General features: G+C 24.0%; 1 protein-coding gene across 4 annotated transcripts in view; it reads left to right on the top strand.

Moving 5' to 3' along the window:
- The window catches only part of LOC129988192 (tetratricopeptide repeat protein 12-like), a 49,507-nt gene that overhangs the window by 25,285 nt on the left and 6,994 nt on the right, over nucleotides 1-17,228 (top strand). For all 4 annotated transcript variants that reach the window (XR_008785632.1, XM_056096348.1, XM_056096349.1 and 1 more), the window contains 13 exons: nucleotides 1,006-1,065; nucleotides 1,173-1,219; nucleotides 1,316-1,349; nucleotides 2,190-2,303; nucleotides 4,290-4,332; nucleotides 5,142-5,232; nucleotides 5,329-5,379; nucleotides 6,015-6,105; nucleotides 6,972-7,076; nucleotides 10,086-10,297; nucleotides 12,661-12,750; nucleotides 14,865-14,967; nucleotides 15,064-15,143. Coding sequence is in view for 3 of the 4 variants with exons in the window: in XM_056096348.1 (XP_055952323.1) it covers nucleotides 1,006-1,065; nucleotides 1,173-1,219; nucleotides 1,316-1,349; nucleotides 2,190-2,303; nucleotides 4,290-4,332; nucleotides 5,142-5,232; nucleotides 5,329-5,379; nucleotides 6,015-6,105; nucleotides 6,972-7,076; nucleotides 10,086-10,297; nucleotides 12,661-12,750; nucleotides 14,865-14,967; nucleotides 15,064-15,143 (1,121 nt within the window). In the remaining variant the exon portion in view is untranslated. The remainder of the gene's footprint in view (nucleotides 1-1,005; nucleotides 1,066-1,172; nucleotides 1,220-1,315; nucleotides 1,350-2,189; nucleotides 2,304-4,289; nucleotides 4,333-5,141; nucleotides 5,233-5,328; nucleotides 5,380-6,014; nucleotides 6,106-6,971; nucleotides 7,077-10,085; nucleotides 10,298-12,660; nucleotides 12,751-14,864; nucleotides 14,968-15,063; nucleotides 15,144-17,228) is intronic.

Consider the following 17,228-nt stretch of genomic DNA (forward strand, 5'->3'; position numbering starts at 1 on the left):
GTTGCTTCAATTAGTCTTTTTCACATGTAATTTGATTTTATTTGGGTGCATAAAAAAGTTGATGCATTTCCCCTCTCTGTTGAACATTAATTTGTTTTATTGGGCTTCCTAAAATGGATTATATTCATTTTTAATTGTTTTGGGAATTTTATAATTTTTTAAAAAAAATAGTATCTGATAGTTGAAGAAAATTTAGAAAATATTTTTGCACTGTTATAATTTATCTTTTCTCCCTGAGTGAATTTACAAGAATAATTTCAATCCCCTTTTAGTTTTAAAAGATTAATGCATCTGGAATCAGACTCAAATTGAGACTGGGGCTTTCTATAATTTGTTCCATAGGAAAGTGTATAGAATGATTCTATAGAATGATAGGATGTTTAGTAAGTAGAGGATTTTGAAGAAAGTAAAAGATTTTATTAATGGCAAAGAGTGTTTTTGCTCTATAGTAATTGTAAATCCCTGTATAGATTTTATAATGAATACAAATTGTTTTTATAATAAATTTTCAACTTCCACTACTCAACAAAAATTTCATTATGCTCATTAGTACTAATGAATACATTATTAAATTAGTACTTAAATAGATACATTAGTAATTTAAATAGATAATTCTGAAAGCTTTGAATGACATTATCACTGATGGATGTTGCAATAGTTTCTGTATGTCTTATTCCCTAAAGACATGGGTTCTTAAAACCTAACAACTTTTTTTGTCTTGAATTTCATTACATAATATTTTGATTATTGATATTTGAAACTAAGTTTAATTTTTTACTTGTAAGTCTAATTGAGCTTGTTAACTATCTAACTAAATTGCTTAAGGATCGTTTTCAACTTAAATTGTCTCTAACATCAACCTTTTAAAATTGATATTATGATGGATTTTCTGAATTGTATTTTTATTGTTATTTTTTTTCTTATGTACATTTTTTGTTGATAATTACATATTTTGTGATGGTATTAATATTATTTGAGAAAATAAGTTAAAAAAATGTATTTTAGAGAAGGAAGGAAAGGAAAAAAATGGAAAAATTAGAAAAGGAAACAAAACCTGAAAAGAAGGTGAGAAATTTTTTTAAATTGCGGATGATTCGTAATATAACAAATTTTTATTTCGTTATTTTACGAATGATTGATTTTGATGATTTGATTTTTCCAAATTTTTCCAGAGTGCTACATCTAAAACCAAGACACCCAAGTCAGTTAATAAACAGAAGTAAGGCTTTTTTTTTTTATTTAGAAATATTTTTAAACTTCTGCATATTTGAATGAAGTTTTTCATATTATAAACACTTGATTACTTTTCTTCTAGACCTCAAGAGCCTAAATCATCGGAATCAGAGGAAGTAAGAAATAAATTGATTTTTTTTGTTTATTATTATTTTTAAAAACTTTCTTGATGGATTTATATTGCAAATTTTAAAAAAAGTATATGTGTTGTCATAATGAAATAATTTAATAGCATTTTCATTGCAAATTATATTTTATTTGAGAAGTTTAAATATGTTCCAAATCTCTGGTAAATTCTGTGAATTGTCAAAGGGTTTAGAATTTAAGGAGTTAAATATACCTTAAGAGATTAAATGTGTACATTGTTAATTTGTTTCTATGACTGAATTTAAGTGTAATTTATTTTATAGCACCATTTTAAATTGTGCACAATAATTTTAGGCATTTTATAGTATAACTGGAATGCTTGTTGACAGAGACTGTATTCAGTTTTATAAGGAAAATAAAATATAAATTTTATATACATTGACATCCATTTCCATCATGATTTTTGAAAAAATAAAAATGGATTAGACTGATAAAAATAGGTATATAATTAAAAAAATGCTGCATTTTATGCTAATTAAGGAAGATGTAGAAGCATTACAAAATAAAATTCATGAAATGTAGTTCATAAAAGACGGATAATTTTAGAAAAAGTATTAAAAAATTTAAAGCAATAATTACTTTCTTTGGAATAATTTTAAATTTGTAGATGCCTACTTATTAAATAAAGAAAAAAAATTGTTTTTGTAATTGACTTTTACTAAACAAATAAAAAAATTTCTTCTTAGGAAGGAAAAGAAAGATCTTTGTTAAATTAATGTAACTGACTAGTTAAAAATAAAACATAATGTTATAGATGGTGATATTTTTTCCCACAATATTCTATTTAATTATACTTTAAAATTTTACAGGATTTTGACACATCTAGTGCCTTTGTTTCGGTGGTAGCTAGAAAACATAAAAAAGTTCCTGAAACCGTAGAGATAAAAGAAAATAAAAAACGTTCTAATTCGGCACTTCCCAAAGTAAGTTTTTAAACATTTGATTGAAATTTGTGCTTAACTGTATTTTGCTTACTCATAACCCTAGAAAATGTGATTGATGATTGCTATTTCTAAGTATACACATAGATCTAAAATGCTTTGGAGATTGGGAAAGAAAAACATAATTTTATAGGATTTTTAGTTTTTTTTTCTTTAAACTTTTCAAAAACATTTGATAGTATAATTATTACTACTAAGTATTTTTTTTTTTTAAATTTTTAGTTATTATATACTAATATATGAAGTTAGATTTCACAAGTAAGTCATGTTCTATTTAGAAATAGTGAGTTATGAAAGTGATCCTAAGTATAAATATTCCATAATTAATTTTTAAATTTTAGAGAACTGTTGTATAACCTTACCTTATAATTAGCATTTCATAGACAAAATTGTAATCCAATTTTAAGTATTTTTTCTTTCAGATTTTAGACTGTCTAGAGACTTGTGTCCTTTATTTGTCAAAGTAAGTCAAAACTCAGTGGCCCGCTTTGTTTATTAGATTCAAAACTGCTTAAGCTTAGAATCAAATCAGCTTAGCATGTAATGAAAAATTTTAAAGTAGTATTTTGTAAAGTTTTTAAAAAGCATTTTTATTTTATTTATTTTTGGTCTTATTGAAAGGACACTAAAGGTTAAATGTTGTTAAGGGTCAACATTAAGTGTTACAAATTTTGCCTTAGGTATGAGGCAATTGAGACTTTGTAGTGGAATAATTTTTATTACTTGTGGAATTAAATTTTTTTCTTAAATTTTATGAAAAAGGATACATGTAAATGTTGTAAGCATGACTCAATTACTTTTTATTTGGTTAAATCTTCTTTAAAAATAAATAGAGCAGAAACTGCTGATGTAATTTTAAGTTGTTGACAAACAACTTTTTGTAATGAAATACATAATTATGTCAACATATGAGTAACAATTCGTAGAATTTAAAGATAGATCTAAATTGTCTTTAGATTTAGAACAAGATATTTTATTGTAATGCTGCATTTTTAAATTTGAATTTTTTAATCTGCTTTCAAGGAAAGTATTTTATTTTAATTGGTAAAGTTTTTTTTATACTGTACATTTCTTCAAAATTCTTATATCATCATTGATTTTAAAATTGCTTCCCTAATTTAAGTCTAAAAAAATAATTAAAAAAATATGAAGTTATGCTTTTGAATGTGGAACAAAAAATAGTTTTCCCCTTATGAAAAATCTATATTTCAATCATTCCCCTCCATACAGTTTAAAATATTTTGATTCACTTTTTTGTTATTTATTAGGCTTTTAGGATTTGTAAAATAGTTTTTAATATAAAATTTTAGTCAGCTTTTATATTTTTATTCGCTCATATAAGCTGCATTTCTTGGCTGGCCACTGTAAATAATGCTGAATTTAAATTAGCAAATTGGAATCAATATTACTATCCATTAAGAAGTGAACATGTATATATTGCTTTGCCTTTGCTTTTGTTTTGATATATTTTTTTCCTTAATTTGTTTAGGAAATCTATTGTAAATATCACTTATATAATTTTTTATTCATTTATTTTAATTTTTAGTGTAAACCATTACTGTTTTAAAAAACCCAACATTGTTTTTATGTTTACATTATATTGAATTACGACCAAGTAATAAAAGAAGGAATATTTTTACTTTTAAAATACTTTTCTAATTAACCTAATGGAATTTTTATTATAAGTACATACTCACTTTTTTCTCTCTCCAATCTTTACGGTGTTATGTGTATTGTTTCCAAATTATGGTAATTAGATTTTAAAAAATAAAAATAATAAATATGATTTTAATAATTTTTTTTTACATTCCTCATGTATTTTGGATATGTAATAAAAAATATATCCATTGTTCTTCTAGAGTTATGAGTATGCAATATTTATATTTTCTTGTTTTGTTTTTATGCATATAAATATATAAATTTTATTTCATTGTTCAAATTAAAATTAAAAAAAAAAAATATTTTCAGGAAGATCCTCAGTCTGTAGTTTTACGAAGCAGGCAGCTGGCAGGTAAATCTGAAATTGAAGTGAATTTTCAATTTTTTAATACTAGTTTTATACACTAAGTGTATTGCTTTTATTTCATGAAAACTTTTTATGTAAAATAATTTATCTATTTTATTACAAAAGATAAGACAGTGTTGTGGTTTTGAAGAAATAGGTGAACACATATTATTTGAATCTAATATAGTTTTATAAAATTGATTTTGATTAGATAAATTTTGAATTTAAATATATTAATTATAATTTCATGGCATTATCTTTTACTATTTGATATCACTTTAAATTTTTGATTGGTGACCTTCAGACTTTGAAAAGCAGAGGGAAACAGTATTTGAAAATGTTTACAGGGTGTTTATTCAATAAATAATTATCTAGATTTCGAGTCTTGCGAATTATTTGGTCATTTTAGTTTGAAATTCAAATCTGACTTTCAGGATTGTAAATCTTATGAAGATAAATTTTTAAGATTTGAAGTGGAATATAAAAATATTATTAAATATTTAGCTTTTGGTTAAAGCCAAAATAATTTGTCCTGTTAAATAAAATATCATTTTTAAAAATGAATGTAAAATAAAATCACCCAGAGAAATTTAAAGCACATGGTAATTATATTTGTATTAATTATCAATTTAAAAAAAATAAATTCATGTTTTATTACCTTACCTCATTTTCAGTCTGTAAAATCTATCATGAGTAATTTTTTCTTAATCAACTCTCAAAATATATCAAATTTATATGTGTTGCACCTACTGTATTTTTCTGTTTTCCTTCCTCCTTTTACTGAAAAGAAATTTATAATTCATTTTTTTTATTAGTGCGTGGGAATGAAATGGCAAATTTAGGTTATTATTCTGAAGCTGCAGAGTTGTTTTCTGAATCCATTAAATTAGATCCAACAGATCACAGGTAATTGTTAATCTTTATTAAATTGATCTTGCAAATTGTATTTTTTCAATAACCATAAAAATTATCTGTGACTAACTGTAATTTGTTTCTTTTTAGGTTTTATGGTAATCGCTCATATTGTTATGATCGTCTTACTTTGTATGAAAAGTAATTATACATTTTTTTTAAATTCTAATATATGTTCAAGTATTTTTAGTCTTTTTTGTTTGAAATTAAAGTTTAAATCTTTTGTTATTTCTTTTAATTGTTACCACCTTCTCATTTATTTTTTTTATTGCCTATATATAATGTTTATGTCATGATTTACTATAAGTTAAAGAAAAGAATGGTTTTTGTGTAAAAATTGGGTAATTGCAACTGAAATGGCTTTAATTTAAATCGGAAAATCAGTTTATAATTAAAAATTGGCATAATTATTACATCTGATTATGAGTTGTATTGAAACTTTTATGAGAGCATAATTAAAAGGTCTTCCTTTTTAATTTTACCAACATTATTGATTAGTAAGAGATGGATATATGTAGTGTATAATCATATTCAGTGTCAAATGATGCAGCAATATTTAAGATTTCTTTTGTTAAAACATATTTTAATCACTACAGTTTAATTGTAAATCTGTTACATGTGATGAATTTCTACTGTTTGCTGCTCCTTTTAAATTTTGAAATAATTTATCTTGATTTAAGAATATCACAAATATTTATTTGCCTTGTTTTATTAATGATAGTACATTTATTATTTATGGAATTATTTTTTACTAATAAATGTTTCTTTTAATGTAGAGCATTAAAAGATGCAGAAAAAGCTATTGCATTATCTCCTGTATGGCCTAAAGGATATTTTAGAAAAGGAAGAGCGTTATTGGGTTTAAAAGTAAGATTTTTTTTCAGTAATTTTTTATCTGATAATTGTAATTTTCAATAAACTCATGACTAGTATTAGTGGTTATAATTAATTTTGATATATAGATATGTTTATTACTGCATTTGATGTTTTTCATAACAAATATTAATTTTATGTAAACAATATTTATGTATGCATTGCTTCTTGTTTTTTATCATATTGGCATTTTTTTAAATTGAGCTATTTTTATCATTATTTGAAAATTGCATTTTGTCTTTTCTTTTCATGTAAGAAACTGCATTTAATTTTATGGATCAAAACAGTTCCATTTATATTTTTAATGGTGTTGACTTCTTTTTTCTGTACTAAAATTTATTTTGGGGAGGAGATTAAAAGTTTGGTCAATGTAAATGACATCAAATAATTTTTAAATATTTCTTTTCAGTTTAATGTAGAAATAGGGTATTTTTTGTAGTAATTGTAAAATTACCGTATTACATTTATAATTGATTCAACTCCAGGTCTCAAGAAAATTTTAGCAAATGCTTGAAATAATCATCTGTTCCAATTTTTAATAATGTATTGATTAAAGCAACATGAAGGGGACTACTATAATGTTGAGGATATGCTCATTAAAAGAAAGGGCTGATTTTCTTGTGTATTAGCAAATATGATAATTTTTAGTTGTGTTTTTTTTTCTCATTAAAAAGAAGTGATGAAAGGAATCTAAAATCTGCATTTACTGCTATTAACAATTGCATGGTATGCTGAGGACATTATATATTTCTTCAATTTTTTTTTTTTTTTATTTGCAAAAAATTTTGTCTTTTTTTTTTTTTTTTTTGCTATAGTATATTGATAAATCAAAATGTTCTTTTTCCTCTCTTTTTGCGTAGAAATATGCGTTAGCTGAACAGTGTTTTGTTGAAGTAATGAAGCTTGATAATGATTGTGTGGATGCAATAACTGAATTACATAAAGCAAAAGTTTTGCAAATAATGGTGAGTTTAAAAAAAACTAATTAATAAAAAATCATTATCATAAAAAAATTAGTAGTATAATTATATGAAAAAAAATATTTGCATAGTTTTTCAAATTTACAATAACAAAATAACCCATAGAAATTATTTTTAATAGTTATTTAATAACTTTTTTGTTTGTATATGACTGCAATCAGATTAGGAAATTTTTAGTTGTAGGAACTTAATAATTTGTACAATTGTTGTACAGGGGGAACCTACCATCAAAATTTGCTAGCTGTTCTATAAATCATATTTGAATTATTTTTTTTAAAAATCAAAACATAACAATTTCTTATTATTATAAGTTAAATTTAAAATTTTCTTTAATTGTAAGTAAAAGAATTTCTATTTCTTATTTGCATGTGATTTGAAGGTAATTCGTTAAGTTTTGTATAATTAAATGTTATAAAATTTATTACTGGGACATTCTAATGCATTTAGAATGTTTACACACTTCATGTACGACTAAATCTTTACTAGAACTATTTTCTTAATGGGTTTTTCAGTTGAATTAATATTTCTTTCACTGCATATTAGAATGCAAGGTATACAGTGTCTTGAAAAGTTCTTAAATTTGAAAACCAGTAAGTCAAAAACACCTTAAAAATGCTTACTTTTAAAAAAAGAGTCCTTATAAAGTGATTCATTTTTTTGCTAAGTGCAAAGAATATTTTTTGGCTTCCCCCCTGGCATTGAATGTGATAAATTGAAAGCATATTCACAAGGATTTGGAATCAGTTATATCAAGAAAGGAAACCAACAAAAGGGATGGATTCAGTAAAGGAAATAGGTCCAGAGGGGCCAACTTATACTAAGATAGTATTTAATAACTTTTTTTCTTCTCCTTCTTTCTTCAACAATATGTAACACTGTTTATTGAAATACTAGAATGGTTACCCCTTATTAGGCAGTATAAAATACATATTGTGTCATGCTTGTCACAGTTTGCAAAATGTTCAAATTTCAATTTCTAATATTTAGAATGTGAAGAATTTATTTTATTTATGCTTCGTAAATTGAACAGCATGATCAGTAAATGTTTTCTTTGCTTTAAAGTAAATTTAAAAAACTTTAAAGCAGTTCATTGAATGATGTTGTTAAATTTTGAAGCAGTGCAATGAAGCAACAATTTTGAAGCAATTGTCATGTGCTGGCTTCAAAAAAAAAAAAAAAAAAAGAGAATATATATATATATGAACTCACATTTTTATTTTCATTTCAGTTCTAACTACAAAGCTGGCATCTTTTTTAATTTCATGAATTTATTTCTGTTACTCACAGAAATTCTTAAATCTCTGATAATGCATCAAGCTAATTTTTTTTTCATGTTTACTTACTGTTACAAGAGTTGTTACTTTATTTTCATTTGCTTATATATTATTTTGAGAAATCTAACAATATTTGTTTATGTATTAATTTCAATTCCTATTTAAAAATCAATCACCTTATTTTTCTTTTTGCTTTAGTATTTAATTTCAATTGGCACTCAAATCTTATCAAATGGTGAAATTAAATTGAGTAGGGAACTCTGTTAAGTATCCACGCAAATCATTTTTATTTTTTCATAAAATATATAATCATGTTTCTCTGCAATTCTTTTTAAAGCAAAAGTAAATATATATATATTCTGTATATTTAAAAACAGGTTTTTATTAAATGTGTGAAATGTTAAAAAAAAGCACTTACTAAATTTCAGAAATAAGATGTAGTAGGTAATTTTTGATACTTAACCAAATTTAAACACTACAATTGTTCTATTAATAAAATTGATTAAAAAAAACTTAATTAGGCTAGGGCACTGTTCTGTTGTCAATTTCATAGTAGTTTTGCCAACCTTATAATGGTAACCTTTCTGGAATGTTTTAGTTTTTAGTTTTGTAAGACTGCAAATAAAATGCTCTAGATTCCTAACTATGATGAATTATTGCAGTAGAAAATTTACACTTTCAGTCACAATTTATTTGTTTCTGCATATATAAAAATCTAATACAGTATTTTGGTCATGTTATGCTTCTATATCAATGTCAACATTTTCAGAAGTGATGTATTTCTCCAAATAAACTGGTAATTTATTACTTTTAAGAAATGTTGAAAGGAGTCATGAATAAAGATAATCTTAAAAGTTGGTCTTTTAAAAATTGATATAATTTTGGATATTGATAGTGTTATTGCTTACTTTCATGTTTTGATCAAAACCAAAAAGGCATAATTTGTTTTTAATACAAATAGAGTTAATTAATAATGCAAAATATTAAATAAATATAAAAATTTTAAAAATATATATTTAAAAATTTAAAAAAATATATATTTAAAAATTTAAAAAAATATATATTTAAAAAGTTCTATAAAAACTATATTTCCCATTTTTATTAAACAGGAACCATCCTATCAGTAGAAAATACTTATTTTATATATGCATGCATATATAAATGTATCTAATTTTATTGGCTAAGGTGCTTAGTTTTTGTTGCAATTTCTTACTATGTATACTCTGGGATGATAGAATCGGAGCATATAATGATTTGGATTTTGTTTTTCTCCCAAATTTAATGCACCACACCTCTTACCACTAGCAGAAATTTTTACTTTTCATTCGTATTAGTCTTTCCATAAGTGATTTATCAAGTAATGCAAACATTAGAATATTAATTGTAAAAATAAATAGTAAAGTCAATGATTTATTTAAAAATTGCAAACATACTTTTTAAATTGAAATTTCCATTTTAAAAATGTTTATAGATTTTAGCATATATAAAAGACCTTTAAAAAGAAAGGGAAAGAGGAAAACATAGAAAGACGAGGCATTCCTTTCAGGTATAAATTGCAATGTCATATAAAAAATGTCTATATCAAATACATGAAATTTCTCATTTATTTAAAATAGTGGAACATTTCATGTTAATTGGATTTTTACTGTATTTGGCTCTTGTAAGCATAATTGAATTTCTTTAAGTTTTTTTAAAAAGAAGTTTCCTTTGTATTTTGTAGGAAAAAGGATTTTCTAAAGAACATGCAGAAGCTGCTATTTCAACTTGTAGTACTGTTGCTGAAGCCTTGAACTTTTTACGAGTTAATGGGACTTCAAGATTACCTGTAAGAAGTGACACAGACATTTTTATATCTGATGATGAAAGTGATGTAGTTTGGAAGGCTGTCAATAAACCAAAAACTCCACAACAGGCATATGATATAAAAATGGAGTATGTATTTCATATTTCAAGACTACTCTCTTTTCGTTTATGTCACATCAATGAGAAAATATAGAGAATTTTAAAAATAATCTATAAAACAGAAAAAATGCAAGGGATTTTGAAAATTTCCATAAAATAAACCCATAAAAATTCAGGAGATTTTGCAATTTTTTCATTTAAAAAATATTGATTTTTTTTTTTTTTTTCCAAAAATAAAATACTATTCAGGATGGTTAAACCAAAGGTCTTTTCTTCTGCATAGATTAATCCAGTTTCAAGACTGAGAAGAAATGTTGGAAATATGATTACTAGCTACTTGAATATTATTGGAGTTACTGAAACTGAAAAAGTAGACCTCATAGTAGAGAGTTTTATAATTGGGAAGAATATTACAAAAGGGATTTTTGAATACATGTACAAACATTTTGCTGTTTTTAAAGTTGTCTTTTTTTAAACCTCTGTTTGTTGAAAAACAGTGCAGTATGCAAGCAAATGGTTTATTTTCTTCAACTCCTTTATTTTAAAGCACAAAATTCCAATACATGTTGAAAACATGTAAAGATCTAAAAGAATGTAACATGTAAAGAAAGAAAGAATTTAAAATTTTTCTAAAAAAAGCAAAGCAAAGCAAAAAAAAAGTTTTATTTATGTTTCTATTCTAATTTTTTGAGGTCTAAAAATTTTTCTGATTTTTAAAAAATGAAAAATAATTCTTGTATTGCAACAGCAATGCAACTGTGGAAAGTGGATTTAGAATGAACAAGGATATGCTTGTTGAAAATCTGAAAGATGATGATACTTTAGTTGTTTTAAGAACTGTATATGATGCAATAGATTTATGAATTTAAGAGTTGTCTAAAATGTTCTAATCTCAAGAGATTTGCTATGATATGCAAAATTATAACTTGATTATGAAATTTGTGAAGCGAGGAAAAGGTCAGGGGGAAAAAAAAAAGTCCAAAAACTCCAAATCAAATTTATGTATTAAATTTTTGCAAAAAAAAAAAAAAAAAAAAAAAAAGGAGGGGGCAATGTTTCTGAAATTGATGTTCAAATTTATAAAATGGAGAAAAAAGGATTTTCAGTTTTCCTTTGCAATATTTTTTTTTCTTAAGTAATCATTAAATATAATGATAGCAAAATTGTTATTTTGTTTTATTTCACCACAGATATTGATTTTGTGATTTTAAATTAGAAAGCTTGAGATAAGTGATCAATACTTTTTTCTCCCCTTAACATGTTAATTTTATCTTGCTAAATTCTAGACAATAAATAAAAATAGATTGATTTTTTTTGTATGTAAATATAAACATTCATTCAATATATTATTATTTCAGGAAAAGTTAAATTCTTACTTACTTACCTTAGTTTTTTCCACTAATAAAAACTAGAAGGGTTTTGATATTCTGTAATAACTAGCATGTTAGTGCTATTCACATTCCCTTTTATATTGTATGTACATACAGATAAAGCACAGGGATTCTCTCTCCCCCCCCCAGATTTGAGTGGCAACCTTATATAAATATGTAAAGCATGCTAATTAAATAATTGCTTTTAAAATTAATTTTTGGTTTATAAATTTTTTTTCTTCAAATGTATGAATATGTAAACACAAGATTTTATATAATATATATATATATATTAGTAAATTTTAGGTACTAAAAATAGTATGTTATTTTGTTTCTTTTATTAATTTACTTTATAATAATGAAAAAAAAAATTGTTTATAGAAACTTTTGTGAATTTGAACAATAGTTGATATTTTATGTTGAAGGAAGATATATTCCTTAAGTAATGATTTTAGAAATTCTCATGCTTTACTGTTCAATCTTAAATTCCTTATAGCTAGCAATTTGTCATGATCTATTTTAATATAATTTTATGGAATTGTTGTGAAATTTTATATACAGTTTTTAGCACAATTTTTCTATGTATTAGAGATCAAAGAAAAATACAAATAAAATTTTAAATTTTATTTTGACATTTTATATCTTAAACAGTAATAAAACGTTTGTGAAAAATTTCATTATGATATTGGCACTATTGATCCCCATAAATGGTGAAATTTCTTTATTGCATCCTTAATGTTTAAACTACTTCGAAATAATTTAAAAAATTATTTATGAAAAATTTTTGACTTTTGTATACTGTGATAAACATCTTTTTTTTTCTCTCTCTTCAGATTATTAAGTGAGGAAAATTACTATTTTGAATGCAAATTTGCGTAAAGTATAGCAACTTGTATATTTTTTTGTAATAAGTCATGCCTAATTACTTATACAATGCTGATTTATCTGAATTAGTTTAAATGTTTTCTCCAATAAAAAAAGTTTATCTTATGTAATTTTAATTATTAATTTTTTTATTTTTAGTCCCAATAATCCAGAAGGGCACAATTCTTTATGGATTGGGAATGTCCAAGAAGATGTAACAGAAAAAAAATTAATTCAGATGTTTGGAAAGTAAGTTAAAATGTTTTTTAGAAATTATTAACTTTCAAATGGCAATTGCTGGGCTAAACTGTCTGCATATGCCTTATTTTCTGTGGAGGCAATGCTGTAAAATAATGATGTTGTTGACTTTTGTATTAAATATTTAAATTAAAAGAAGATGTGAAAAGAAGTCTTGACAAAATTAAATCATTCCCCAGCCTCCCCATTGAATTATTTGGATAATATTATGATAAATGGTGAACACCTTCGAGATTGGGTAGGCTGTAAAAAATTGAGACCGTAAAACCTTATTTATTTATTTTTTAAAACAAAAACACATTTATGGTTGTGGGGATCAAAAAATTCTTCAAAACTCCCTTGGCAAGATTGCATGGAAAATTTGAATTTTCCATTCATGGCATTGTACAAAATTGTTTTACTATTTACAATGAAATTTTTCTTCCTGGGTGCTGTTTCTTTCCGATGCCTGTTTATATAGATACTTTAACAGAAATTTTAGTTTCTGCTGGAGTACTAGAAGGGTTAAATGCAAAACTGAAATTTCATTTATTAGCTGCACTAAAACTGTTCCCACATTTAAAATGCAAGTATTACAATTCCCAGAATTGTCTACCCTCCCCAAAAAATTGTTTGAATTAAGCAGTTATTAAAAGAATGCCAAATGATATTGTGAAATGATGTAGCGAAAAATAATTACAAAATTACACCTTTTCTTTGTTGATTGAAATTGTTTAAATATATGAGCATAATAAAATTATCAGAAGTTATTCTCATTATTGAAATTTTTATTAGTTTTTAATAATTTTATTTCTTTGAAGTGAAATAAAATCTTTCAGTTTAGTGAAATCTTTAATGGAATTTAAGTTTAATGAAATCTTAAAAAAATATGCATGCCATCTTATAAACATTCTAATTAATCAATGTTATATCAGATTTTTACTTCCTGTTAGTTTTCAAGATTTTTTATTTGACATTGCAGTAAATTTTATCTTTAATCATATTTTTCTCAGATTATTGTTCGTTTATTTTTGCAAAGTATTTTAAAAATTGTTACTTTAATTTATCACAAATAGATTGAACTACAAAAGAACTGGCAAGCATTATTTCTTGATTTAATTTGTCATGCAGGAACAAGTTATGTTGATTGTATCTGTTTAAAAATAATATTTCTGCTAGTTTTGATTCATCAGTATTCATATTTTTAAAAACATTTGACTTTAGTATTGGTTATGTTATTTTTATTTAAGATTTTTTAAAATTGAATAATATGCGATAATGCCTTGTATTTTATTGGTTGGTTATAAATAAATTTAAAAAAAATCAATTATTGTTCATTAGCTCAAAATATTATACATTGGATGCCAATATTTGAAAAAGGCATGTGCCAATATTTTTTTAGCTCTATGTTCTGTAATCAGTTTGCAAACTATGATATATGGTGTTATTTTAAATGCTGTGTATCATTTGAGACTTATGTTTTTTTTTTTGACACTTAAAAAACACTATCAAATTTTATTTTGGGGAAGAAAAAAAAAGTGATTATACATTTTATTTTCATATTTGTAAAATCAAACTTCTTTTTTTTTTTAAAAAAAAATTGATTTTGATTTATTATAGGAATAGAATTTTTAAGCTATTTGCTGGCTGCATTAGCATCTGTGATTGATTATGTCTGGCTTTTTGTAAAGTATTGAATGTCAAATTTTTTTTGTGAAATATCACAAATTAATTTTTAATGTTTAGATATTTTTTCTGTGGTTGAACCCAAAATGCAATATAACTAGCTCGGCATATTAGCTTTTGTACTGAAATGAGCCAAACATCAGATTTCTTTATTTCATATCTACTTTAAAAAATCTCACAGGATATATTTTGTGCTTGACAGCCTCTGTTGTTGAGAAGATAAAAATATTATTTTAACTTTGCAAAAGATTTATTTATCTCTTTCAGTTTTTAATAGGCACTCAATTTAATTCAATTTAAAGGTACTTGAGTTATAATTATTTGTCTGATTAATAGTTTCAAAACCTTAAAATAAACTTTTATGCATTTGGATTACAAATTTGTAGAAGTTTGCCTTTGCTTGTATGCATGTACATGAATGAATTTTGTCTCTCTTGCAGATATGGTGAACTGTTAAGTGTCAAAATAATGCCTGAAAAATTCTGTGCATTTGTAAATTATAAACTCAAATCATCACCTGGCAAGGCAATGCAAGCATATCAGGTAAGATATCAGTAATTAGATCTATATAATTGATAATCTTAGTTTTTGTATTTCTTTATTTTCAGTGAAAATAAACTTACTTGGTTTGTTTTACAGGGTTATGAATTGAGTGGATATAAACTTGTAATTAGATTTCCAAATCTGCCTGGAGAAACAACTGTGAAGAAAAAACCTGTGTAAGGTTTTATACTGATTAAAACATTTTTAAAGTTTCGTTTTCATAAAGTGTCATTTATTTATTCATATTACAACTCATACAATTGTCTATATTCTGATTTAAATTCTTTATTATCTTTTCTTTTATTGTTATGCTTAAGATTATTTTATACTAATTGACATTGATTCCTCTGTAGTTTTCTTTAATGTATCCTGCAGTATATTTTGCTACTGCATATATATATATATTTCTGCTTTGCAACTAATTGGAATTAGTCATAAAATTTTGAAGACTGCTTCCTTCTGGCCACGAGATTGGTATTCAGAAGGAACCCACATCCTGTCCTTCATGAATATTATATCATCATTATGTTGTGTACAAATTTATGTTAATAAAATAGAAAAATATAAATAAAAAGAATTGAAATAAATGCATTCATCTATTTTAAATATTATTTTCATTGAGTTAAATGCCTCTATGTGACCTAATGTATCATAAAAAAACAAATTAGGAAATTTGTGTACTTTTTACATTAAATATATAGAATAAAACTGTAATATGATAGTTTATCCCATTTTGCTTTTCAAAGTGTCTGCATAATGAAATTATCTAATAATGAGATAAAGTATCAAAATACTATTTAGAAAGATATTGGAAAAAAAAAATGTTTAAAAAGTTGCTAAATGTGAATTTTGTTTCATATTTAATTTTGTTATGAGTAAAAGTTATTATATTTTTTAATTATAGTGTATGAAAAAAAAAGGATTTATAATGACTAAAAAATTGAAATAGAACAAAAAAAAAAAAAAAAATCTCTCATTTAAAGCAAAGTAAAGACCAAATATATGTCATCATGTTGTAAAAATTGTTAGTTTGAAGTATAAAATGATTTCTTTTCATATAATACATCAAAACAAACGAAAATGAATTCATTCAATGAGTTTGAATCGACGAACAATTTGCAAGATTGCATTCCATCCAATTGCAGGAAAATATCTTGGAGTTAATGCATTTATTATAAAGAAAAAAAATTATAAAACCGTAAGTTTAATAATGCAAAATACATTGCATTTAAATTATCTGATGAAATAATGAAATTTTTAATTTCATTTCAAAAATGAAATGTATTATTGCATATTTTTTAAATGTAATATAATATATATATAATATAATTTTTAAAAAAAGCATTTTAAATTTATCATTTATTTAGTATTATTGAACAGATGTTTTTTAAAAAAAAATCAAGATGTTGTCAAAATCATTTTTGTATGATGACATATTTGGATGTTATCATTAAAAGATGGATGGAGTTGGATGGCAAGCCTTTGCTTGATTAATTTTAAGCTAAAATTCTTAAAATATTCCAAGATACAGTTTCTGATCCTTTAAAATAACCTTATACCAAATTTAAAAGCTCTTATTCAGATGATTTTGGCTTTTAGATTGCTGATGAATATAGACTGAAAGTCAGACATTTGCTTTTATTATTAATAATCATTTCAATTTGTTTTATTTTTGAAATTCTTCTTGAAAAATTTCATAAATCAAAATATACGTAGTTACTAGGTGTTTTAAAAAAATGTTTTTCATATATTCACTACATTAGCTCTCCCCCCCCCCCCCCATCATTTTATTTTGATTATAATATTTGAAATTGTAAATGCCTTTTTGCACATATTATTAGTAAATTATTATACAGGCTTATTGATGTATACATATTGTCTTCATAGATTTTTATGATATACTATACAATATTTAGTGTTGATCTTAAAAGCATAGATCCAAATATTTGTATAAGACAAATCTGCATACTTTTAAAAATAAAAGTTGTATAAGAAAATAAATGAAAGAAATTTAAATTTTGATAATCAAAAAGAAATTTAATTTAAACTAGCAATTTACCAAATTTAAAGAGATTTTTTTAATTTAAGTATTTAATAACTTTAAAAATCTAATTTACTTAATTAACTTTTGCTTAAAAACATAAAAAAATTTAGCAGGAAAATCCTCCTGAGCATTTCTATGGCTGACAAATTATTATGTTACCTCAAAGTTTTTAATAAATTAAAGGCAGTAAACTACTTTTTATAAAAGCATTAGTAAT

This window comes from Argiope bruennichi, chromosome 10, assembly GCF_947563725.1.
Source record: "Argiope bruennichi chromosome 10, qqArgBrue1.1, whole genome shotgun sequence".
In the NCBI taxonomy this organism is placed as follows: domain Eukaryota; kingdom Metazoa; phylum Arthropoda; class Arachnida; order Araneae; family Araneidae; genus Argiope; species Argiope bruennichi.